General features: G+C 47.6%; 1 protein-coding gene across 2 annotated transcripts in view; it reads right to left on the bottom strand.

Annotated features, from left to right (window-relative positions):
- The window catches only part of ADAMTS17 (ADAM metallopeptidase with thrombospondin type 1 motif 17), a 274,992-nt gene that overhangs the window by 135,442 nt on the left and 113,300 nt on the right, over positions 1 to 26,250 (bottom strand). For both annotated transcript variants that reach the window (XM_090028144.1, XM_090028145.1), the window contains exons 9-10: positions 17,364 to 17,504; positions 16,419 to 16,569 (exon numbers count right to left, since the gene is read on the bottom strand). In XM_090028144.1, the coding sequence (XP_089884270.1) occupies positions 16,419 to 16,569; positions 17,364 to 17,504 (292 nt within the window). The remainder of the gene's footprint in view (positions 1 to 16,418; positions 16,570 to 17,363; positions 17,505 to 26,250) is intronic.

The raw sequence follows: 26,250 nt of genomic DNA, 5'->3' as shown, positions 1-26,250 counted from the left end.
TCACTGGCATGCTGAGATTTTTGCAGGGGCACAGAGCTGGTTCCTGGGGGTTTGGCCAACAGGCACTTAACTTTTAGATGCTGCTGGTTTGCACTCCAGCATACATGTGCTCCGAGGTGGGGGTGGAGCAGTGTTTTAATTAGAGAAGTTGCCGGGCAGCCACTCTAATTAAAATGCCACAGCGTCATGTGCATTCAGCATCCTGCATTTCAAAATGGCTACGGGGCACTTTAACTAAAACTCATTAAATGAGCTTTAGTTATGTAACTGTCCTATATTATTAAGCATGTAACTGTTTTATATTATTTTAATTTTATATTATATTTCCTTTCTTTTCTATGTAACTGCCGTGTGGCACTCTCACATTTATGTAACCTTGAGGGCTTTGCTGTTAACCAAAGCAAGTGCCTGGTACCGCTTTTTGCTGCCTTGCAGTTTTCACTGTTAGTCTAAACAAGTGCCTGGTACTATGCTCTGCTGGCAGTAGGCCTCACAGTGTACTCTATACATTTTACTTCTTATCTAAAAAGTGTCAGTATTGAAGAAACAAAACTTGTGCAGAGAATCTGCCTAGTAACTATTATGTAAAAGAAAATTATCCTATCTCTGTATGTTTAGCTTATATCATAGTTAGTGTCATAGAGGCAGTCCAACGAACATCTATAAAAGAGGCAGAAAAGCAGGAAGCAGCAGAGACGACGACCGGAAAACTCTCTAGGCCTGATCATCCTACAGACCGGTTCCCAGCCTCCCCGCCTGGGCGTACCCCAGCGAAGACAAAGGCCTCGAAAATCCGACAACTGACAACGATTCACCGTGTTACAGTTTTGTACTGTATATCCCACTCATGAGCTGTTGACCAGTTCTGGAACTACGGAGCCGGCAGCCGCACCTAGCTTTGGACCAGCTCCACTGTTGGAGGGCAAGGGCTGGCTCTGAACCCTGTGAACCAACAGACCCCCTTTGTATCCGGCATACTGTAACTGAAGAAACATCGGAGACTCCACTCCTCGACTGCCTCTCATCCTAGCTTAGACAGCATACCTACGCTCGCTATACTTGTATTTACTGCAGCTTCGTTCCAACTGGCCTCCCCTCTTACTCGTAAGAGGGTGAGGCCAGGTGAGTGAATAAAATCTTTTTTGTTTTACCTTATATCTACTCTGTAAGAACTTCTATTACTAACATCCCATCTAAATGAGCCGTTGACCAATTCTGGGACTATGGAGCCGGCAGCCGCACCTAGCTTTGGACTAGTTCCACTGTTGGAGAGCAAGGGCTGGAACCTCGTGAACCAGCGGACACCCTATAAATTAAGGAACACTAACAACTTACTCTAACTTACTCTAACTGACAACTGACGCCCAGGAAAAAGCCAACCTATTAAATAGGTACTTTGCGTCAGTCTTTCATCAGTCCCATGGGATGCCCATGCCTGCTATGGGACAGGGAGGTCCGGGTGAGGGGGATCCCCTACCCTCCATCAATGCTGACCTCGTGAAGGAACACCTTGAGAAGCTGGATACCTTCAAGTCAGCCGGCCCTGACAACCTGCACCTCAGGGCACTCAAGGAGCTGGCGAGCGTCATAGCCCAGCCCCTGGCACGGGTCTTTGAAAACTCCTGGCACTCTGGTGTAGTGCCTGAAGACTGGAAGAAGGCCAATGTGGTGCCAATCTTCAAGAAAGGGAGGAGAGTGGATCCGGCTAACTACAGGCCCATTAGCCTGAATTCTATCCTGGGGAAGATCCTAGAAAAGTTTATTAAGGAGGCCATCCTTGAGGGACTGGCCCAGGCTAACATCCTAAGGGACAGCCAGCACGAGTTTGTTGCGGGTAGGTCTTGTTTGACCAATCTCATTTCCTTCTATGACCAGGTGACCTATCACCTGGACAAGGGAGAAGAGATTGATGTCAAATATCTTGACTTCAAAAAAGCTATCTGGTATCCCATGATCACCTCTTGGCCAAACTGGCCAGTTGTGGCCTTGGCTCCACCACAATCTGCTGGCTGGGAAATTGGCTTCGTGGTCGGACCCAGAGGGTTGTGATTGATGGCAGTCACTCATCGTGGTGCCCTGTGACCAGTGGGGTCCTCAAGGCTCTGTCCTGGGACCCATCCTGTTCAACATCTTCATTAACAATGTGGATATTGGAGTCAGGAGTGGACTGGCCAAGTTCGCCGATGACACCAAACTTTGGGGCAAAGCATCCACGCCAGAAGATAGGCGGGTGATCCAGGCTGACCTGGACAAGCTCAGCAAATGGGCAGACGAGAACCTGATGGTGTTTAACACCGAAAAATGCAAGGTTCTCCACCTTGGGAGGAAAAACCTGCAGCACCCTTATAGGCTTGGCAGTGCTACGTTGGTTAGCACTAGAGAAGAAAAAGACTTGGGGGTCATCATTGACCACAAGATGAACATGAGCCTCCAATGCGATGCTGCGGCTAGTAAAGCGACCAAAATGCTGGCGTGCATCCATAGATGCTTCTCGAGCAAATCCCGGGACGTCATTCTCCCCTTGTACTCGGCCTTGGTGAGGCCGCAGCTGGAGTACTGCGTCCAGTTTTGGGCTCCACAATTCAAAAAGGATGTGGAGAAGCTTGAGAGAGTCCAGCGGAGAGCCATGCGCATGATCAGAGGTCGGGAAAACAGATCTTACGATGACAGGCTGAGAGCCATGGGACTCTTTAGCCTGGAAAAGCGCAGGCTCAGGGGTGATCTGATGGCCACCTATAAGTTTATCAGGGGTGACCACCAGGATCTGGGGGAACGTCTGTTCACCAGAGCGCCCCAAGGGATGACGAGGTCGAACGGTCACAAACTCCTGCAAGACGGTTTCAGGCTGGACATAAGGAAGAATTTCTTTACTGTCTGAGCCCCCAAGGTCTGGAACAGCCTGCCAGCGGAGGTGGTTCAAGCACCTACATTGAACACCTTCAAGAGTAAATTGGAAGCTTATCTTGCTGGGATCCTATGACCCCAGCTGACTTCCTGCCCTTTGGGCAGGGGGCTGGACTCGATGATCTCCCGAGGTCCCTTCCAGCTCTAATGTCTATGAAATCTATAAGTCGTCTACTTGTGCCAACTCGGCGAACCTCGAGGGCGGCTTTAAAGCTACCTCAATCCCACCCCACAAGCTGCGCGCTCGCACAGCTCCGCAAAGCCCGCGGCTCCCCTAAGCGGTGCCAGAACTGCTAGCCCGGCATTTCGCCACATGGCATCACGAACAGGATCCCAAGTAGATGATCAGGCCATGCTAGTCTGCATGTGTCCCTGGCGACTGGGACACCGTTCACCCACCCAGACCTCTGATGATCTTTGGAATCATCTTGCCTACCATGCGGCAGGCAATAGCGACCCCAAAACGCACATCTCCGGTCGCATTTGGGTGAACGAACCAGAAAGTAAAATCTGGACATGCTCGCTAGCGGCTGCTGCCCTGGGGTGTGTAATGGCCGACCCCAAAGTTATGTTTTCCCCAGTAAATGCAGGGGGAAACGGAGCCCTCCCTGGCGTTCTTCCTTCTAAAGGAGACGCGTTGCCAGCCAGCGACGAACAAGCCTCTATCTTAGGGCTCCTTCATAATGCCATAGGAAGACACCCCTCCGGCCAAATTAACCCCCAGCAAATACCTGAAACCGGAAAGGCCTATGATAGTCTAGTCCGATGCCGCCGCGAACTAGAAGCCAAGAGGGGAACTAAGAAAAGACTCTTTAACAAAACTGAACTGGCACCTGGTAAAGTAATAGAAGTTTTGTTGAGACACTTCATAAATGCTGTAGGAGCTGTGGGAGACTTGGAGTCGCAGCTCCACGCTGCATGCCGCAACACCACAGAACTAGCAGCTGCAAAGGCATCGGGCATGCTGACTCACTCAGAAGAGGGCCCTGAGTGCTTAAAGGAGGCAAAGTTGCTTCCATGCCTCCCCCCGACTGCTCCAACCGCTCCAGAATATACACCCACAGAATGTAAAGAACCACCCCCCTATTCAGAGCCTAGCCCTCCAGTTATGTAAAGAACCACCCCCTTATTCAGAGCCTAGCCCTCCAGTTATCATCACCACCATGAAGCTGCCCTATCCCCCAGCTGTTGCCATAGTACTGCCAGCCACCGCCAGCCGCCGCCGCGCCGCCATCGCCACGGAACTCAACCCCCCAGCTGTTATCGCCACGCCGATACCAACAATCTATCCAACGTTGCCGCCGACCGCTCCACCATTAACTGCCTTACCTGCTACCACCCGAAAAGCTGCCCTACCTGTTACCACCCAAACCCGAAAGGTTATTACTGAAGAGGAAGAAGGAGAAGAAGAAAATGCATCTTCTCCTTCTGAAGACGAAGGAGGAGAAAGGGAGGACGAAGGAGGAGAAAGAGAAGATACAAAAGAAGAGAGCGAAGGCGGAAGTGACCAGCGGGATACAGAAGACAGAAAAGCTAAGAGAAAGCCTCGCGACCCCGTGAAAACAGAACGCACGGCCATCATCTTCAGAACCCACAGCCGAAGCGAGTTATGAGAACTTTATATGGATACACGAATCAGTCCAGATGAAACCCCTGCCATCTGGTTAGGTCGCCTCGTGGTCGTACACGCTATAGAAACACTCAACGAGGCAAAAGCACGGTATCTGATGCGACAATCCGGGTGGAGCGGAGGAGTCTGCGTAGATACTGGAATACTAGATACCGAAGAAAAATTGCCCCTGTTATCGCCAGCTGCCCTAGCCGTCGGAGCACTTCTCACCTGCCCCTATAGAGTACACGACGGACTCTCCACCCTGCTTGAGCAGCTGAGAGCTTTACAACTCATTTATGCTATGGTAGGCTGCTCCTTCCTGCGATGGAATCCCAGAGAGAACCCAGTCGGTGACGTAAATCTCAAAGCCACTACAGACAAGTGGCCACATGTTAGATCCCAGCAAAGTCCCAATCACCATGGAAGGTGTAGAAGAAGCATACCAAGTTTATGGAGCCGGGTTTGGGCAAGCAGCTTGCCTAGTAATGATTACCGCTGTTGGCAAGCCTAGCAGCACTGTTCTTCATTTACAACGCCAACTAGACTCCCCTGCCAGTCGAATATTAAAACAACATGTCTAATCGCGGAACCGCAGTCTTTTACGTCCACCGGAGCCTCACCTCAGTCGCCTTCTCCGTTTCCCGCAGCAGCCTTTCCAACTCAACCGATATGGACACAGCCCTCGAATCAACAGCCAAATCACCCCTCTGCTTGTAATCCACCCCAACAACCACCAGCCCAAGGACCACCCACTCGAACACCATTAGAACGAGCAAGATTCAGCTTCCTATTAGGACGATCCGGGCTAGACAAGACTACTCTCCGAAAGCTGTCAGAGGAAGAACAGCTGACCCTCGCCATCAAGTTAGGGTGGGACCCTAACTGCCAGCCAAAGCCAAAAAAAGAGTAGAGGCCGCCAAGGCAGTTAACCTCGGTGGCGAACCTCGACAACTTCACGATCAGCATCCCTATGCAACTATTTTCATCAAGAGTAACTCATCCGATAAAGGCCCGCTAGGCCTCAAGACGGCAATAGCAATTAAATTTCTCTTAGACACCAGAGCACAAAACTCAGTCATTCAACCATCTACCCCTCACACCCCACTCAAGAAAAGAATCCACGTACAAGGCCTAAACTCCGTTGCCAGCGTCACGTTAGGCCGCTGTGTACAACACCCAACAGGAAAATCGTTCGTAGCAGCAATAGGAGATGTTAACCTGCTCGGTGTCCCTGAGATCCTCAAATTCGATCTCAAGCCTACACTCATGCAAGCATTTCCAATCAGCCCCTGTAAAACATTGAGCATCGCACCCCATACGCCGAAAGTCGTCAATCACCCGTCGTGGCGTTACACACCCATCCCTACGAAGCCACATCTCCAAGAGTCACTCCAAAAACTCCTCAATGAACTACAAGCAGCAGGCCGCATTTCCAAAATTTCACATGCTAAGTTTTTGTCACCTGCATGGGGCATCGCAAAACCTGGAGACCCTAGTGAAGCCCGACTCGTAGTCGACTATCGCCGCGCCAACAAGCAAGTAGAAACTCTGTCGCAGCCCAGCCTCAAAACGCTACCACAGACTTTAAGCGAGATGATAGCTTACCAGGCGACCCCATGGTTTGGAAGTACCTTAGACCTCAAAAACATGTTCTTCTCTATCCCCATCATCGATGACGTCGGGATACTTAACACGTGTGTAAATGGACAAATGTTTAAATGGAATGGCTGCCCCCAAGGGTACTGCAATTCACCAGCAGTAGCCACAGCAGCCATCAACACCACCCTTGAAGCCTTCTCTACACCTGGTAACGTCCAGATCTGGAGTTATGTAGGCAACATCGCTATCATGGGGAGAACTCCAGAAGCAGTAACCCAAACTACAGAAAAACTAATACATCACTTACAAGCCCATGGATGGACTGTAAACATGCAAAAATCTCAACTCACAGCAAAGCCACATACTTCCTTCCTTGGCGAAGTATTCGATCGGGAAACTCGCAAAGCAACAACGCACATGACTCCAACCATCCCCTGGGTCAAAGGTACTACCCCAATGAGAAAAGAAATTCAACAATTTCTAGGCCAACTAAACTGGCACAGAGCTCATATCCCAACAAGTCATCAAGAAATCATTGCATGTCTACATTAGCAACTACGCGCTAAAACTAACGCCCGAAGCATATGGGACCCCATCCACGACTGTGATAAATTACAAGAACTCTTAGAGGCCACCTCAACCACAGTTCTCCGCAGCGTCAGCCCCAATGAGTCCATAACTGTTACCCTTGGACATACAAGTCAAATACTCTGGGCAACTGGCACTACCAATGCTAACGAATTAGTATTCTCAACCTACAAAGCTATGCAACCATCCCAACTTTGATATGGAGTCACAGGAACCCTCTTACTGGCATCCCAGCTTGCCATAGCCGCCTATGCCAACATCTCTACAACCACCGGAACCCTCACCGGATCAGGCATTACACTACTTCCACTTCTCATTCCTGAACGACTGGACCCAACTTTTCACGGCCTAAGTACCACCTGGCAAGAGTTAGTACAAGTCTTCCATTTCCACTTCCACCATTGGAAGACGAAAGAGGCGCCAGCAAAATCAACACCTTCCCTTCCTCATCAAAACCTTTTACTAACGTATGGCACCATTCTACCCGCTTGGATAGCATCAGACGGAAGTACAGCCCATGGTGGAGCACATGGATTCTTCTGTAGCCCGTGCCAATACATTGAAGTAGAGCCTGCAGCCCCACCTCCAAATGCACAACTCGAAGAACTTCTCGCATTCAAAGGAGCCCTCCAACACTGCTTAGACGCCCATAATGTCCATGAACCTGTCCCTGTAATAGCCATTGACTCTCAATATATCTACAAAATATTAACTGGGCAAGCACAGGCCACAGAGAACCAACCCTTATGGAATGTAATCTTCACTATATTGTCTCAATTTAAAACCATACCTCTGCTACAACACACTCGCTCTCACCGACCAGATACCGACCCAGTCCACACCCACATCGACGCCGTGTTACAAGACCCAGAGAAGCGTGCAGAAGCCATCAAGAAAACAGCAGATCGATCACAACAAGTTGCAGCAGCCATCCTCACTAAGACAGATGTCAGTAACCAACACTTAGTGCAATGGCTACATGAATTCTGGAGCCATCCCAGCCCCAACAAAGCCCATCTCAAATGGAAGCGAATAACCGCCGAAACACCACCATTTACCATCACACTCCATGATTGGAAAGCACGGAGTCAAACCTGTTATATATGCAACAAAGTCAAGACTACGCCAACCGCATCAGCCAAACGAGCATTTGACCCAAAGTATTTTTCCCCAGGAAAGACGTGGCAAGTTGATCTCATGGAACCACTCCCTGGAGTTAAGCGTCAGGCCAAGGCATTAGTCCTAGTCGATCTAGGCACCAGACAATTACAATGCATCCCTCTTACGAAGACTACCGCTAAAGCCGTCTGCTTTGCGCTACTCCAGGCCATGAGCCTCTGGCAAGTGCCAAACGAGATCCAATCCGACAGAGGACCACCCTTCACGTCGAAAGCCATAGCAGCTTTTTGCAGTACCTACAACATTGTCTGGCACACTCACATCCCATATCACCCACAGTCAAATGGTGTCGTTGAACATTTCATAGGCATCCTCAAAGAAAAACTCTGACTAACAGGAAACGGCACATATTCAAGTTGGACAAGCTGTCTAGCACAAATTCTGATCCAACTAAATGAAGACAAGTCATTATGGACCAACAGAAAGCAAGAAACACCAGAACCGTGGGAACCCCGATTCCAGCCGGAAGAACTCGTCTGGGTAGCCGTACCAGGACCTAATGAAAAGAAGCAGCTGCTATACCAAGGGATAATACAATCTGCAGGAACCTATCCAAACACCTACCATGTTAAAACTGACGTGCCCAACAAGACATTACTAGCCCATCACAATTGGCTGAGTCGTCGTTCTGAAATAAAAGATTAGCTATTTTATTATACACAGCCTTTATACCTTTCCTTAATTATCTCATTTTCTCTACAGGTATATCGCATGGGACAGCCGTTCGGGAAACGCCCATCACCCACCTCGTATACGCGCCTCAACTTCGTAAGAACCACTCCTCCGAAGAAGTGGCTGTATTCCCTGATAACGCAATACATCGGCCAGCCTTTTCATCGTTCTGCCAACACTATCCCTGCGTATGACCGTCACAACCACTGTACTAAACCATCTACCACCTAAAACACACCGATAGCACTCACGATTCTAAACTAACATTTACTATAATTTACCTAAATCTTATTATAACTCTTGTCATTTGTTGGATCTTATATTTTGTCCCAAGCATATCTCAACAAAACTCATTTCTGACACTACTAGCCCTTTCTACCACAGAGTGTCACTACTTTGAAGGAACTGAAAACTCAACAATAGACTATCGACTCTGCTTCCCAAAACTCACGGCGACGACAGACACCGGCATTATTACCCATCCTGGACGACCATCGTCTAGTGTTAATATATCTCACTATCTCAATCTTTCCTGTTGTAACCTTCCTTCAGCAGATGTTTCAGGGTTACCTTTTACTATTAGTGCTTCTGTCTTTGTCCCCACACTCAAATGGCCATATATCTGCATTGGACCACATTGCCCTGCCAACACCATTAACTGTTCCACCCCCATAATAACAGTTCTAGAGACGCTCCGCGTTACTCTAACTAATACTTCCCTCTCCCAAATTGGAAATTGCCTTCGTCGTCTTCAAGCTAACTGGACCACCGCCCTAAACGTTTCCCTAGTAGAACCAAAAATGCAACACAATATACGTATGTTATGTAGTATTTTTCACGCGTTATGGCCTCAGTGTTCTACCCATAACCCACTAAATCCCAAAGAAAAGAACCGTCCCAACTGTTGTAAGACTAACAGCTCAACCCCAATTTGGCTAATGACACCAAGTTACCTTAAGTATGCCCAACGTTGTGACAGCGAATGTAAGCGCTTTAAATCTAAACCTTGTCCATTTTCTGCGCCACAACCAGGAGTTCTTTATGCAGACCTAGCCGTCCCCTGTCTTTGGAACGACTTTAAAAACTCCAACAATTTCAGTAAAGCAAGTAGTGAAAAAGATTCACCCTCCTGCAATTACCCAGTACTAAAGGGACTTTTACCCCCCAGCTGGGTTTGGTTTAACCTTAAAACCAATGTTACCAGTACATACCCCGTTCTTACTGCTAGTGAAACCCTAACTCCTGTAACCTCCTTGTGGAGCCTAAAAGGACTCCAAGTAGGTCAAAAAAACCCCACCACCACCATTCATAAAGAATCTAGTCTCTCTCATGCAAAACGAGCCTCCCTCACACACGAACAAGTCGATTATGCCTGGACTCTAATGGATTCGTGGGACAAAGTAGGCACATATTTTCCCTGGACGTATGGGTCAAAAATGAATACGTACAAAATTGTCTTTTTAACTGAAACCGTTGCTAACCTCACCAACCTAGTTACCAAAGGATTCCGAAATATTGATGAGTCATTCAAAAAGATTCAAGTGGCAGTGTATTATAATCGATTAGGCTTAGATTATCTTTTACTTGAGCACGGAGGTTTATGTGCTATGTTTAAAAATGACTCACATTGTTGCCTTTAATTCACTCCCCAAGATGGAGGTAATTTAACCCAAGTTTTAAATAATCTCGAAACGCTCTCCACCCAACTTCGAGACATGACCACGAAGAAAGAAAGCTGGTTTAATAATTTATTTGACTGGTTTGGCTTTGACATCTCTAAATGTTTTCTCCCCATACTTATACCTATTTTGGGCACTTTTATTTTTATAATAATAGTAATATGTATTTTTTCTTGTCTTTTTAATGTAATCAAAAATCGTATAACTACACTTTCTACCTTTGTATATACTCGCTTGCCGGTCATTTATGAAAATAACATTGAACCTTCCAGCAAACCCAACGAAGAAAAAGAGTTATTCGCCATTAACCCATTTTTAAATGAGACCACTACATAAATGTTCCACTGCCCCACGGCACGGGGGCATGTAACTGTCCTATATTATTAAGCATGTAACTGTTTTATATTATTTAAATTTTATATTATATTTCCTTTCTTTTCTATGTAACTGCCGGGTGGCACTCTCACATTTAAGTAACCTTGAGGGCTTTGCTGTTAACCAAAGCAAGTGCCTGGTACCGCTTTTTGCTGCCTTGCAATTTTCACTGTTAGTCTAAACAAGTGCCTGGTACTATGCTCTGCTGGCAGTAGGCCTCACAGTGTACTCTATACATTTTACTTCTTATCTAAAAAGTGTCAGTACTGAAGAAATGAAACTTGTGCAGAGAATCTGCCTAGTAACTATTATGTAAAAGAAAATTATCCTATCTCTGTATGTTTAGCTTATATCATAGTTAGTGTCATAGAGGCAGTCCAACGAACATCTATAAAAGAGGCAGAAAAGCAGGAAGCAGCAGAGACGACGACCGGAAAACTCTCTAGGCCTGATCATCCTACAGACCGGTTCCCAGCCTCCCCGCCTGGGCGTACCCCAGCGAAGACAAAGGCCTCGAAAATCCGACAACTGACAACGATTCACCGTGTTACAGTTTTGTACTGTATATCCCACTCATGAGCTGTTGACCAGTTCTGGGACTACGGAGCCGGCAGCCGCACCTAGCTTTGGACCAGCTCCACTGTTGGAGAGCAAGGGCTGGCTCTGGAACCTCATGAACCAGCGGACACCCTAAAAATTAAGGAACACTAACAACTTACTCTAAGTCGTCTACTTGTGCCAACTCGGCGAACCTCGAGGGCGGCTATAAAGCTACCTCAATCCCGCCCCACAAGCCGCACGCTCGCACAGCTCCGCAAAGCCCGTGGCTCCCCTAAGCGGTGCCAGAACCGCTAGCCCGGCATTCCGCCACAAGTTAAAGTGCCCCTGCGGTCACTGTGAAATGTGGGATGCTGAATACACGCGACACTGCCGTATGCTGGAGAGCTCGAATCCGATTGCTCCAGCAGACTCGATTAATCTACTCAGAACATGCTGGAGCACATGGATAGGCACCCGAGGTGAATCAAGGCTGAAATTTTCATAGTAAGTGCCAAACTTCTCCACTGAAAGCACTGTGCCCAGCTCACTAACACGTATGATTATTAAGGGTGAAGTTACACGTGACACTTAGACCATACTAAGGACATTTAAAATGAAGTGTTTGCACATTAAAGTTCATTAACTCGTGCTAAGTGCCTGCTGGGTATCTCACTTCAGAGGAAGGTTGACTCGGCTGTGCTACCTAGCTCATGCTAGAATAACCTTAGGTGGCTACAAGGAGATAAAATGAGCAATTTGTATTCATCCAGAATCCCAGGATGCACCACTACAAGTCCCCATCCCCACCCAGAGCAGGGGTAGATTTCATAGATTTCATAGACATTAGGGCTGGAAGGGACCTCGGGAAGTCAGCTGGGGTCATAGGATCCCAGCAAGATAAGCGTCCAATTTACTCTTGAAGGTGTTCAATGTAGGTGCTTGAACCACCTCCGCTGGCAGACTGTTCCAGACCTTGGGGGCTCGGACAGTAAAGAAATTCTTCCTTATGTCCAGCCTGAAACGGTCTCGCAGGAGTTTGTGACCGTTCGACCTCGTCATCCCTTGGCTCCTAGCCATGCCCCTGCTTGCCAGCCCACTATGGGCAAGTCAGAACAGGGCAGGCAAGAAATAGTATTAATCCCATGCGACTGCTCACAGCACGCTCTCACCTGAACGCCACGTAACCTTCCACACATTCAGAAGGGTCTAAGTGTAACTTAACCCTTATACGGGAAGCGTCAAAAATTCAGACTCAGTAGAAAAAGATTCAAGGCTGATTGCCTTACTTTGTAAGACAGCCTGAAACAGCAGCTGTAAAAAAGGTATTGCTATTTTGCTATTTGGTTGGGGGGTGGGGGTTTGCTATAGGGTATTGCTATGTTTATTTTGAGATGCTGTTGAGCCTAAGGATGGTGACACAGCACTGTTTGCTTTGCTGTGTCACTAATGAACAGAGAAAAGAGAAGGAAAGGAAGAGGGGGGTTCGTAGTAGTGAGACCTGTTTTGAGCAGAATTTCATTTTGGCCTCCCAGGTGAGTGAGGTTTTGATTATGGGGAGGGGGGAAAACTTCAGGAGGATCATTGCTTCTCCCTTTCAATCTGAACTCTGGAAAAAAAAAGAGCAGACGTGAAACAAGCAGCCCTTGTAGAAAAACCTAGGCTAGGATCTGCCTTTCTAATGGATTTCCCTGTGAATTTCAGTGACCCAGGGTTTTAGAATTATAATGTCGTTCACCCTCACTTGTCTGACCATTTAAACAATATAGAAAATGTGGTCAGACCCAGAGGGAGGTGGTCAACGGAAGTCAATTGTCATGGTGCCCTGTGACCAGGGGGGTCCCCTAAGGCTCTGTCCTTGGGCCTATACTATTCAACATCTTCATTAATGATGTGGACATTGGGGTCAGAAGCAGACTGGCCAAGTTTGCCGGTGACACCAAACTTTGTGGCAACGCATCCACGCCAGAAGATAGGCGGGTGATCCAGGCAGATCTTGACAGGCTCAGCAAATGGGCGGACGAGAACCTCATGGTGTTTAACACCGAAAAATGCAAGGTTCTCCACCTTGGGAGGAAAAACCCACAGCATGCTTATAGGCTCGGCAGTGCTACGCTGGCTAGCACTATGGAAGAAAGAGACTTGGGGGTCATCACTGACCACAAGATGAACATGAGCCTTCAGTGTGATGCTGCAGCTAATAAAGCAACCAAAATGCTGGCGTGCATCCATAGATGCTTCTCGAGCAAATCCCGGGACGTCATTCTCCCCTTGTACTCGGCCTTGGTGAGGCCTCAGCTGGAGTACTGCGTCCAGTTTTGGGCTCCACAATTCAAAACAGTTGTGGAGAGCTTGAGGGAGTGCAGAGAAGAGCCACGTGCATGATCAGAGGTCAGGAAAACAGACCTTACGACGACAGGCTGAGAGCCATGGGGCTCTTTAACCTGGAAAAGCGCAGGCTCAGGGGGGACCTGGTGGCTGCCTAAGTTAAGGGGTGCTCACCAGGATCTGGGGGAATGGCTGTTAACATAGGAGAGCGCCCCAAGGGATGACAAGGTCGAACGGTTACAAACTCCTACAGGACCATTTCAGGCTGGACACAAGGAAGAACTTCTTTACTGTCTGAGCCCCCAAGGTCTGGAACAGACTGCTGCCGGAGGTGGTTCAAGCACCTACTTTTTACATCTTTAAGAGAAACGTGGATGTTTTTCTTGCTGGGATCCTATGACCCCAGCTGACTTCCTGCCCTTCGGGTGGGGGCTGGACTGGATGGTCTTTTGAGGTCCCTTCCAGCCCTATTGTCTATGAAATCTGTTAAATTCTTTATCTACCTTAGAGATCAATATTTCTGTTCATAACTGTAGTACCTATGGCTTAGATCCGCATAGATACTAAGGTACCTCCTTAATTAGGTGCTTAGATACCATTAGAGATCTGGACCTGAATGCTTTCATGCAAAAAAGCTTATCAAACAGGGAGCCTCTTCAGTATTTTCTAAAGATGGTTATATTCTGAATTCATCAAATCTCTGGGATTTTTGTTCCACAGTCAGATTACATGAATTTGTTGAATATAGAGAACTCTAGTTTGCCTTACATAATTATGGAGCTCTTTTATCTCTTGGTGGAAAGTTATAATGTAGGTCTCTTTATTAGATGAGAATGTAGACAGAAGGCGCTTGTAATCATAAAAAGATTGAGTAGGCAAATTTCCTGAAGTTTATTTCCTTTTTGCAAAAAATATTTATTGTCAAATGTTTATCATATTACTTTTTCATTTAGATTTTTTTAATACTTTATTGAATTAAAAATACCACATTACCATTGGCTAAAAGAGGAGACAACGATGTTTGCCAATAATTTCTACAGCTAATGCCAATGACCGGTGCCAATTTTTTTTGGTTCATATTTTTGTAGACAGCTTAGAGACTTACAATACAAGCATTCTGTAGATGAGGCATGAGAGATACAAAGATGAAGTGAGCAGAAATGTAAAGGGTTTCAGAATGAAAGCCAAGAGTTTCCTACAACATATTTCAGTTCACTGAATGCAAACACCAGTTCAGAGTAGCTTAAGGGCATGCACATATCAATACAGTGCAATGGTGTATGAAGTCAGTGGTACATACCTTCCCAGATGGTGGCCAGTTAACTCAGAAGTACTGCATTCAGGATCAGAAATACTCAGACTTCTGTTCAAATTTCTCATGAGAAAGTGTCCAGACTTCTCATGAGAAATTACTCTAAATTATTTATAAATAGAGGTGGGGGGGAGGGAGTGTTGCTTATGTTTTAAAGATGTAAAATCCTAAGACTAAATTAAAATCACCAGGGGCCAAACAAAATTCTAGTCATCTGTGCCTAACACAGAAGAATATTGTCTGCTGATCTGATATACTAACAAGTACATCGTGCAGGAGGAATTTCCAGAACACTATTTTAGGAGATGCTATTTCAGCATGAGAAAAACTGATTAGCTGGCAGCAGGCTGGCATTTCCCAATGCGAGGAGAGCATCCAAGAATGGCAGTCCTTTACTGCAACAAGGAATGCAGCAAATCTCTCTACAAAATCTGGGCCAGCAGGCTGGTACTCATAAGTATGGATGAACTTTCCTCTTCCTAGGTATTCCTGGGGTTTCCTTAAAGGGTACATATGCTCAAAGCTTGTTTCCAGTACAGTAGTCCCAGTGGTCTGATCCCTGATGGATTCAGAAAACACAGCCTCCCCTTTCTCATTGTTTTCATGCTCTGTGTTAGCTAGTTGTCAGATCCAAAATAAATACAAGAGCAAATGTGAAACTCTGAGCCTGTTCCCAGGACTTGCCCGTGTTCAACAGTTTTATTCATTTGGCGGTTGGGAACCTTGCTTATAATTATTATTTTCTTTTTCATAATCAGTTCAAAGCTCCAGAAATTCTCAGAAGGCGAAGGGATGGCTTGCTAAAAAATAATACTGGCTACCCAGTGAAAGGGCAAAACATCTGTCAGTCACTCCTGCTACTCTAAGCTAGCCATCTGTAAAACACAATATAGGGTAGAGAGTCACCACCTCGTTCTGGCGGCAGAATTAAAATGCTTAATGCTTTTCTTCTCTAGCCCTGCCAACACATTGCAAAAGTGTGGCCTGTGTAATCCCTATTTAAAATAGGAGAATATAGGTTAAGCACAGAAGTTAAGAGGCGTGTTCATAGTCAGACAGTGAATCTGAGAGAGGCAGAGCCAGGAGAAGAACGTGGGTATCCTGCCTCCCAAGCGGGTACTGTTTCTACTAGACCATGTTGCCTCCCTAGTAGACTCACTGGAAGAGCAGAGGTCCAGTGATCACTGATCAGCCAGCTGGTTCATGCATTAGTATTGCTGCAAAGGAGAATTAGATTTAGATCCTAGCAATGGCTCTCAGCCCAATTCCAGCAAGGCTAGAAGTGTCATGAGAACCTCCTCTTATTCTGGCACATTGACTTCAGATAGGGTTTGCCTGTGTTGAGGCAGAGTGTAAACTGAATAAGGACTTCCAGATCTGGCTCTGGGATTTTAACATTATCTCTGTGGGTGGCAGCTTCAAAAACACTCAGCATTGGCTTCCCTCTAAACTGACACCGAAGACAATGGGAGTTTTACTGTGCATTTCAATGAGAGCAAGCTGGGCCAAGGATGCACTCCACTGGAAAATCCCACAGCCTGTTTGCAGTAAAGAGTCCTTGCATCCTCAGTTCCTTTCCAGCTGTGCTTCCCTTCTCCAGCCTCACTCCCAGGCTTCCCCGGTCCTCTCTTACCTCCATGTTCTTACAGAAAGTGGCGTTGGTCCCAAAGAGGATCTGGCACTGCTCATCTGCGCTGTAGTGCATCCCTGGCAGCTTGTGAGGAAGCCGCACCACATACTGGCTTCGGGGGTCGGTAACCAGCAAGCAGGTGCTGACCTTGGACCTGGTGAGGGCAAGAGTGAAGCATGCCATTAAGAAAAGGGGGTGGATGGGCACAGAGGAGGTGTCACTTCCCTATACCAAGCAAGCAGAGTGCCTTAGTGAGACACAGCTGACTGTGAGCAACCAAAGATGCATCTCAGATCATTAAGTTATAGATCTGGGGCTACAGGGGAACTGAGTGTTTGCTCTGGTATATGATGAGCTAGCCATCTGACTGGCTTAAACCCTTTCTGAATTGCTAAGTGAATGAAATCAAACAATGGATGCGGTGGAAAAGGAGCTGGAAGTTAATTTACAGTTCCTGTCCTGTGCCCACTTCGGGGTGAGGGAATGACTTTGAATGAACTCTCTAAGAAATGAGCTTTTCTCCGGCTTTCACAAAACAGGCCATTTGAACGGCACAGAGCAGTCAAGACCTTCCAAAGAGGGAGGACATTTTGAGGACATCCATCTACTGTATTCCCAGACTGATTCCTGTCACCGCGAGCACGGAGGGGATGCAGTTCTAAAACAGGTGAAATGGTTTTCTGTTCAAGAAGCTGTCAGTGCACTGACGTATGGGGCAGATACTATTTTCCGTTTCTTTGCTGTATTCTCTGCCAGCCTCGGATACAAAGAGGCTGCAAAAGGAGGCAGACTCAATCATCTGTGCAGAAATTTTACACATATGCACCCCCCGCCTTCACCTCCCTCCCCGCCAGGCCCTGCTCTAACAAATGAGCTCAGTGTTTCCATTTCAAATCAGATCCCAGCTCCCGGCAAATACGGGACTTGCCCTGCTCGTCGTGTCCTTACTTGAGGAAGTTTTCGAGGTCGTCACGGCTGCAGGAAGACCAAGAAAGGTCACTGGGATTCCTGCCCTTCACCCACTCTCCGGACATGATGTGTGACCTCCCTGCACAGGCTAAATGGTCGTCATCATGGCTCATCCCCATGCTGTTGAGTTAAAAAAAAATACATAGATAAAGCCAAGCCACGTACATGCTTATCATTCCCCAGTGCACGTCTCCGTGATGTGCTCTGATCACCTTAGGTATAGCAGACATAGCAGAAAGCAGAGCTTAGTGGAGAATCCATCGTTAATAAATCATCCCACAAATGTAGCCTCCAGCCCAAGCGCATATCACAGTTTTCCTGAGTGTACCTCTTGAAGTTATAGTACACCTCTATAACTTCGTGAGTGGGTTAGTTGGTTGTTCCTCGCTCTCCGGAGTGATGGCCACCACCGGTAGGGGCTGATGGAAACATAAATTCTGGCAGCAATCTGTAGCTGGGCGACAGCTCTGAGACGTTTCATGGACCTGCTTCTGGGACCTGATTAGTGAGTCCATCTGGTGAGTTCTCATGCAAGCCAACTCAACAAGGCATTGCTGTTTTCAGTGGGCTTCCCATGGACTTTCCAAGCAGGAACTCGCTTACTTGGAGGTTCACGAAAAGTGAGCACATGAAAGGGTTGAAGCACAGCAGAGCATTTTCAAAGCAGGACTTGCAGGAAACTCTGCCCTACTTGTCCACGTCTAGCAAAAAAAGTTAAATTAGAGCGGAGTTGAGCACAGTCAACCAATACCGAAGTAAAATTCATGTGAAACACTGGGCCTAACTATGCCCCTGTGCCAGTGTAAATCAGGAGGAACTCCACTTGACTTACAAGGGTTACTCAAAATGTGCACTATCCTTTAAGATAAGAGCACCCAGATGCCCCAATCAGAATCAGAGCCCCTTTTTACTCAGCACTGCCCCAGCCAGTAGAGATATATGCAAAATACAACCCACTATAGCTCATCCAAACAAATGATGCACATTGGGTATATGCAAACATAACTGAGAAATTAAAATATCAATTCACTGAGTCTGCCCAAAGTGTTTTACAAGCCAGCGAGGTACTTCTGAGGTCATGGGTTAACACCACAGTTTTTTCTGCTGTGCAATGAGAGGATATGTGACTTGGGAAAGTTCACGTAACACGCAAGAAAGAGAACTGAGAGAGCATAAACCCTAAATTCCCAGCCCATCCACATAGTGCCACCTACCAACACTGTTAGGACTTCAGGCTGCCAGTATTAATTTTCTAGCAAAATAGCAGTGATCAGCATTAGGATCCAAAAGACCAGCCACAAGAGTAACAACGAGTCTCCCAGCTAAAGAACCAGTTTGTTCCTCAGCAGGATTCAACACAGACAAGTGCAAGGTGCTGCACCTGGGGAGGAAGAACCGGCACCATACCTACAGGCTGGGGAGCTCCCTTCTCGGCAGTGCAGAGGCAGAAAAGGATCTGGGGGTCATCACTGACTCCAAGACGAACATGGGCCAGCAGTGTGGGGACGCGGTCAGGAAGGCCAACCGCGCCTTGTCGTGCATCCACAGATGCATCTCGAGCAGGTCCAGGGAGGTGATCCTCCCCCTCTATGCGGCTCTGGTCAGGCCGCAGCTGGAGTACCGCGTCCAGGTCTGGGCGCCGCACTTCAGGAGGGATGTGGACACCACGGAGAGGGTCCAGAGGAGGCCACTCGCATGATCGGGGGCAGCAGGGCAGGTCCTATGGGGAGAGGCGACAGGACCTGAACCTGTTCAGCCTCCACAGGAGAAGGGTGAGGGGGATCTAGTGGTCGTCTACAAACTAGTCAGGGGGGACCAGCAGACATTGGGGGAGTCCCTGTTCCCCTGAGCGCTACCAGGAGTGACGAGGAATAACAGTCACAAGCTGGCAGAGGGGAGATTTAGGTTAGACATCAGGAGGTGCTACTTCACGGTCAGGGCGGCTAGGGTCTGGAACCAGCTTCCAAGAGAAGTGGTGCTGGCTCCTACCCTGGGGGGCTTTAAGAGGAGGCTGGGTGAACACCTTGCTGGCGTCGTTTGACCCCAGTACTCTTTCCTGCCATGGCAGAGGGTCGGACTAGATGATCTGCTCAGGTCCCTCTGACCCTAGAAACTATGAAACTGTAAAGAAGGGCATCTTCCTGTATAAGGTTCTGGCTTGCTGGACCACTCCGTTCCTTTAACTGGATTACTAATACATACCGTGTCTCTAAATATGTGAGTTCATTTATATTCAGTTCTTTGCCCCTCTAGCTTCATCTCTCTCCAGTTCTGGGATTCAAATATTCAGAGCCTCAACATAACATAAATTCTCACTTCTGATGAATCAAAACCAGCTTCACTAGCCTGATAATTATGGCTTAGATTTAACCACCATTTCGGCTATTTTTAGCTTGAAGTGAAGATTACATGGCTGAGTCTATTATTTTAGGTTTATCTCCAGGGATGCTATTATCTCAACCAGAACTACAATTAACATCATCTCTTTTTTTCTCCTTTTTAGACTCAGAAGCTCATAGCTTTTCGTGCTTTTTAACCTTTGTGGGTTTTGAGCAGAGCAAAAATGTTAACGCAGAGCACGCTCTGTTTGACGCACGCAGCCGTAATTTAACAGTCAGTTAAATGCGAACTTCGAAAAGATAAAGGTTGAAAACCTTGCCCCCTTTGCGCTTCTCAGGGGTTTTGCTGTTGACTTCAATAGGGCCTGGACTCCACTCAAGTTGTTCTATCGTGGTGGCTTCAACCCAAGCTCACACACACACACGCACACAGGCAATACTACATCTCAACAAAAAAAAAAAATTGCCCCACACACATCTCTACGGTACAGGTTAATCTAATAGGGTTCTTCTAATGCAAAAAGGCCCACAGAAAGCTTGCACTTATAAGAAGTGAGAAAGGAAGAGCTAAGCATCCAGGAACCACCCAGATATATAACAGAGCTGAATGGCAGGTTTCCAGTGGGATATTTTTCTGCTGGAGAACGCTACATCCATAGGATCTATGGGAACACGTCAGTGTTTATCAAATCTTTGGGCAGAAAGCAGGCAGGTTTCCAAAGGAAGATGGCTTGGTTCCTTGCCAGCTCACCTGCCTTGCAGGCTGTCATGGAGCAGGGATGCTTCATGGCTGGAGAGACCCAGCATTGCCTGGCGCCCTCAAATTTCCCAGGGTTTCTGCCAGCACACCGGGAGCCCTGGCTGAGTGTTCCCATCCAGCCAGGAGGCTGGCACCCTTGAGGGCTTAGTGTAAAGTAGGGCTTTTCAGTGCTTCTGGGCTCTGTGATATGGAGCCTGGTAGCCCTGAGATGCCCAGCCCTATGCAGAGCTTGCAGGCTCCCAGCTTCTCAAAAGCTTCCTCATTGGTCAGCCGGCCCTGCCCCTCTCCCCTCCGCGCTCATGGACCCCCATCAATCCCATATTGAAATGGAGCATCAGTCTGATCTCCTGAAATCACAGCATCATAGAAAATGAGGGTTGGATGGGATCCCAGAGGTCACATCTAGTCCAACCCCCTGCTCAAAGCAGGACCAGCCCCAACTACATCATCCCAACCGAGGCTTTGTTAAGCTGGGTCTTAAAAACCTCTAAGGATGGAGATCCCACCACCTGTCTAGGTAACCCATTCCAATGCTTCACCACCCTCCTACTGAGAAGGTTTCTCTTAATATCCAACCTAAGTTTCCCTTGCTGCAACTTGAGCCCATTGCTCCTTGTCCTGGCATCTGCCCCCACTGAGAACAGCCCAGCTCCATCCCCTTTGCAACGCCCCCGCAGGGAGGTGAAGGCTGCTATTAAATCCCCCTTCTCTAGACTAAATAAGCCCAGTTCCCTCTGCCTCTCCTCACAAGTCATGTCCCCCAGCCCTCGAACCATTCTCCTTGCCTCCACTGGACACTCTCCAATTTGTCCACATCCTTTCTGTAGTGGGGGCCCAAAGCTGAACATGAGACTCCAGGTGTGGCCTCACCAGTGCCGAATAGAGGGGAATAATCACTTCCCTTGCCCTGCTGGCAACACACCTACCAATGCAGCCCAGGATGCCATTAGCCTTCTTGGCAACAAGGCACACCGCTTGCTCATATCCATCTTATTGTCCACTGTCACCCCCAGGTCCTTTTCTGCAGAGCTGCTGCCCAGCCCATCGGCCTCCTGCCTGTCCCGGTGCATGGGATTGCTCTGTCCTAAGTGCAGGACTTTGCACTTGCCCTTGCTGGACCTCACGAGATTTCTTTTGACCCAATTCTCCAATTTGTGCAGTTTTGTGGCCATCTTGATACAGTGCGTCTTCAGGCCAGCGTCTAATTCCAGGTTCCAGCCAGGCTGAGTAAATGACATTGTCAAATGTGGCTTGGGAAGCATAGAGGCAACTTTGGTCCTACACAGACTGACCGGACTCCCCCAGTAGTGACTTAGGAAAATGACTTTTTTGCCATTGTTTGAACTCATCTGGGCCACAAACCAACCCCGGAGCAGGGATGGCCCCTTAGATGAATACCTCTTGGCAGAACACAGTTACATCTCAAAGCTGTCCTCCTTGGACACCCAGACCCTGCGATATAGCGTGTTCTGATCCTCCTTCCCGAAGCGGAGTAGTAAATTAGGCCCTCAAAAAGGCCGGTGGATTTTAAGCTAGAAGGTCCTTTGAAAACGTGGGAAATCTGGCCTTCACTGTTCCTCCTTGCAGGCTGTTTGTCTTTAGCAGCAAATCGAAATCAGGAGCACATCATAAATCCTCCATTTCAAGTTGACTAAAGTTTCCTGCCAAGACCTCCTGTCATAGCTCCTAACTCCCTTTCAATCTAGAGACACCTGCATCCCTTACCGTGTGTTTGGTGGTAACTGGATGTATCTGCCAGTATCACTCAGCAAAGCTTGCCCTGACTCCTCGTACAGGTTGCTGGCACCCAGGCTGAGCCAAAAGCAAAGCCTCACCGCAGTCTTGAGACCTAAACCCCTGTGCCCAGAGGCAGGCGCACAGGGGCACAATGCAACCAATTCAGCTCACGTTTGTTCCCCAAGCAGCACAGAGAGATTGTGCAGTACCTCAGCTGCACTGAATGAGGTTTAAGAGCAAAGAGCCATGAATTTAAACACAGAGGCGTGGGGCTACAATCTGATCTCAAGCATCCTGGCTGAATGAAAACACGCTGTTTTGTGCAGGGTTTATCTGAGGCTCGAATCTAATGCAGACTTCCATGCGCTGGTGTAGTGTCAGCCAAGTCAATGAACTGAGCCACGGGTCATCATGTGCTACTGTCTGCCAGAGCTATCTTAATGCAAAGTAATTGTGGAGTTTTGGCAAAACGCTAGATTCATCCAGTGTCCAAGAACAGATATACAATAAAAAGACACAAAGAGCTGGAGAAGCGAGCGCAAACCATCAGTCTCGAAAATACCTTCATATAAAAAACAAGGCATCCTAGCTGCTTCATACCAAGGGGACACCGGATTTAAATGTCAAAAGTACCTGTAAAACCACCTTCCCACGAGAAAGCATGTTTATAAAGTAAACCCCATTTAGATGGCCAAAGTCACTCTGCAGTAATCCTGGAAAGCCATCAGCATTGGCACGGACAGGGGAACTGCCAGGCAGGCTGACAACCAGCTGGAAGAGCGGGAATCAAGGCTTGGGTTGAGTTTGAGGGGGTGGGGATGGGGGTGGCGGCAGGCAAGGCCCCGAGTTGGACTGGATCAGATGCCACATCTTCCTTACTGACCTGAAAGAAGGACCACTGGGCAGAGCAATACAACTGGCAAGAGAGTGCAAAAGTGAGTGCAAAAGGCAGCTGGAGCCCTGCTGCACGCAAAGAGAGCTGGGAGCGTCAGGAACAAAATATTGGACTCCACTGGGGAACTGCAGTGGATACACTAGACGCTGAATAAACAGCCTAGCTTTGCCTTGACCTCCCGCGTTGGCTTAGACGCATGTAGGGGAGCCCCAGGCACAGCCACCTGCAAGGCATAACGACCCCAGCAGCCCTACTTTTCTTAGCCATCTGGGTCGAGAGAGAGGGAAAGGAGCCAGACTCTGCCCCAACAACCGCCAGAACTCACGCCAGGGGAAACTAGGTGAGGAAAGCAGCTCAGCTGGAGCCTTGGCAGCCCCTGGACCTGGACATGGTATTTTGCCATGTGGTCCCCATCCTTTGGGAAGCTGGAACCTAGAGATGGCAGGAGGAGGAAGAGGACTGCATATGCGTATAAGCTCACAGGGCATGGGGGGCGGGTTGGCTGCACCCAGGATGGGGTGGCTGGATGATATTCCTGCAGAGTGGTTAGCAGGCGAAGGGAGAGAGTAATCGGATGCACAGTGAGCAGCACTGGACAGGAAGAGACTGGGCAGCTGGGAAAGAGAAGTCATTGGATTAGGAATTTAAGACGTTTGTACAGATCACGGTACCCACGCTGGAGCAGTCACATGCTTGCGATGGCCTTGTGAGCCATCAGACGGCAGAGAGTAGGGAAAGTGCCCAATACACCAGCAATGTAAAAATAAATTAAATCAGCACAGGCACACAAAGGATAAGAAAAAGATGCTACTGGACAAAGAAGCAGACTGAAGTTTGCTCTGCAGTATAGCTGGGTGACACAGTCCCTCTCCAAACAGCTCCAAAGGAATCGTGCCGGGAATACTACGCCACAGTACATGCAGGATTGTCTATACGGCCTCTGTGGGATCCCTAGTGCTGAGATGCAAAGACCCTCGTGGCACTTGAGCACCAGTGCCTGGGCTAAGTATGATGCTATGGCGTGTGCAGGCCCTATTCCCTACTCAGGCTCTCGTAGGGGCCTGCTAGCTAGCTGGAAAGGGGCAGGGGTGGTAGTCACAGCCTGCCCTTCTCTCACCATCAAAGCAGCGGGCTTTAGGAAGGGGAGAGCACAACTCCTGAACTGCTATCTTGGTGGATTATTGATGATGAAGTTCCCAAGCGTGGTTTCTGATCAATCTCTTGCTGGGTCTCCTGTTTCAGAGGACTCCTCCTCACATGCTCTGGGTACAATTCTGCCTCTGAAATACTGAACTGTCTGGTAACACACAAGCCATCTTTTACGTGGATGCTGTTAAAGGAAGGGGCCGTTTCAAACAGAAGAGGGAGAGTTGCTTGGTAAAGTCTGTTTTCCAGGCAACGCTTTGATGGAGTCGGGATGTGGGCGGCTCAGCGTCGGAATGGGGGTTGCTTAAAGCCTTTTAGTCAACACATATTTTAGCTTTCTCGTTAATTTTATTTATTTATTCATAGCATTTGTTGAAAAATGGGCTCTTTTCTTTGGCAGAAAACAGGGGTAGCAGTTACTAATTAGGACATTCCTGGCTTTAGCTTCATTTTATTTTATTTTTTTAAAGCTGCGTTACGGGAATTTGTCTATGAGAATTGCCGAGGTAAAAATTTGCTAACAGAAGCTTTGATTCTGCATTTGTCAGAGGGAGACAGAGAGGAAATGAGAGCATCCATATGTATCATCCACATACATATGGATTTCAGATTCTTCCCTTTTCCTTCCTTCTCACCACCTACATACGCACACACAAACAGTTGTGTCAAATCAAAAGCTTAAATCAGCAAAATTGTAGCTCTATAAATCCAAGGTCACATATATATAACAATATAACTGGGATCTCTTCAGAGTTATTTATTTGCATGGCTTTCCCCTATATTCTTTTTTAACACACACATACAGATGTGTATATATACACACACACACACACACACACATATATATATACATGCATACACCCTCCCCACACACATATATACACATACGTATATACACACAGATACATTATATATAACACACACACACAGAATTAATGGATTTCAAATAAAAGATGTGTAGCAAATTCCAAGCGCACGGGGACCAAAAGTCAGCGGGAGCAGCATTTCAGTCACCAGAGACGTGCTGATTTATACCAGCTTGAGATCTGACCCCAAGGTTAAAAAGCAAAAACTCTCAACCTTTCGGTGCTGGGTTTCCAGGAGAATAAAAGCCGATGCCACCTTTGGAGCTTTTTTTTTTTGTTTTTTTTTTAAATTGGCACTGGGAAACTTTTCCCAGATCTTGCTCATACAAGGACTTGCTTGAGGAAAAGATTAAATGACCTGAAGGACTAAGGCATGCCTTAGGACATATGAACGCACTGCTTTCTAAAGTTCAAGGGTCCCCAGCTACATCAAAGGGAACAGTTATTCCTAAACACATAGTAAATATAATGTCATGCTGGCTCTTGGCACTAATGAATAGCTCCACTTTCTTTCAAACAGAAATAAACTGGGTGGGGCCCTGTGTGTTTGTACTAATCAGCAGTGCAAATCCTGACTCCATACTTTGCATTTCCTTTGTGCGCAACTAATCTTACCTGCTATTCAGAAGTTCACGGGGAATGGGATGCAGTTAATCAGGCCAATGAAATATTTTGCCGAAGTGGGGGGGGGGAAGAGTTTTACTTCTGCGTATAAAGAAACCTTTTGAAAGCAGAGCTGGGATGAAAAGTGACTGTAATTAAAAAGGTACTGCATTACTCCAAAGGGCTGCCCCACTGATGGCATTTAGACACAGCGGCTTAATTCACCCGCACAACAAAATATTTGCCGGGTGCTGTTGCTGTGGGCACTGCAGGCCCTGCACCACCAGACACTGGTGTGCCGGCTTCAATCCGGGCTTGCACAGCACCTCTACATGCAGAGCCAGTTTCAGCCTTCAGCGATGCCCGTGTAATCCTCCTGAACGCAACAGGCCCCTGCAGCTGTGACCGAGGGTGCTGCGGACTATCAGCTGCTGTAATAACAACACAATAAGCATCACCGCAAGACAGCAGGACTGCAGTGGTGGGAGGCAGTATGACCCATATTTACTGGCAGTGATGA

This window comes from Crocodylus siamensis, chromosome 15, assembly GCF_052110815.1.
Source record: "Crocodylus siamensis isolate JL-2025a chromosome 15, ASM5211081v1, whole genome shotgun sequence".
Taxonomy (NCBI): domain Eukaryota; kingdom Metazoa; phylum Chordata; order Crocodylia; family Crocodylidae; genus Crocodylus; species Crocodylus siamensis.
The sequence above is the reverse complement of the archived record's forward strand: the minus strand, read 5'-3'. Positions and strand labels throughout refer to the sequence as shown.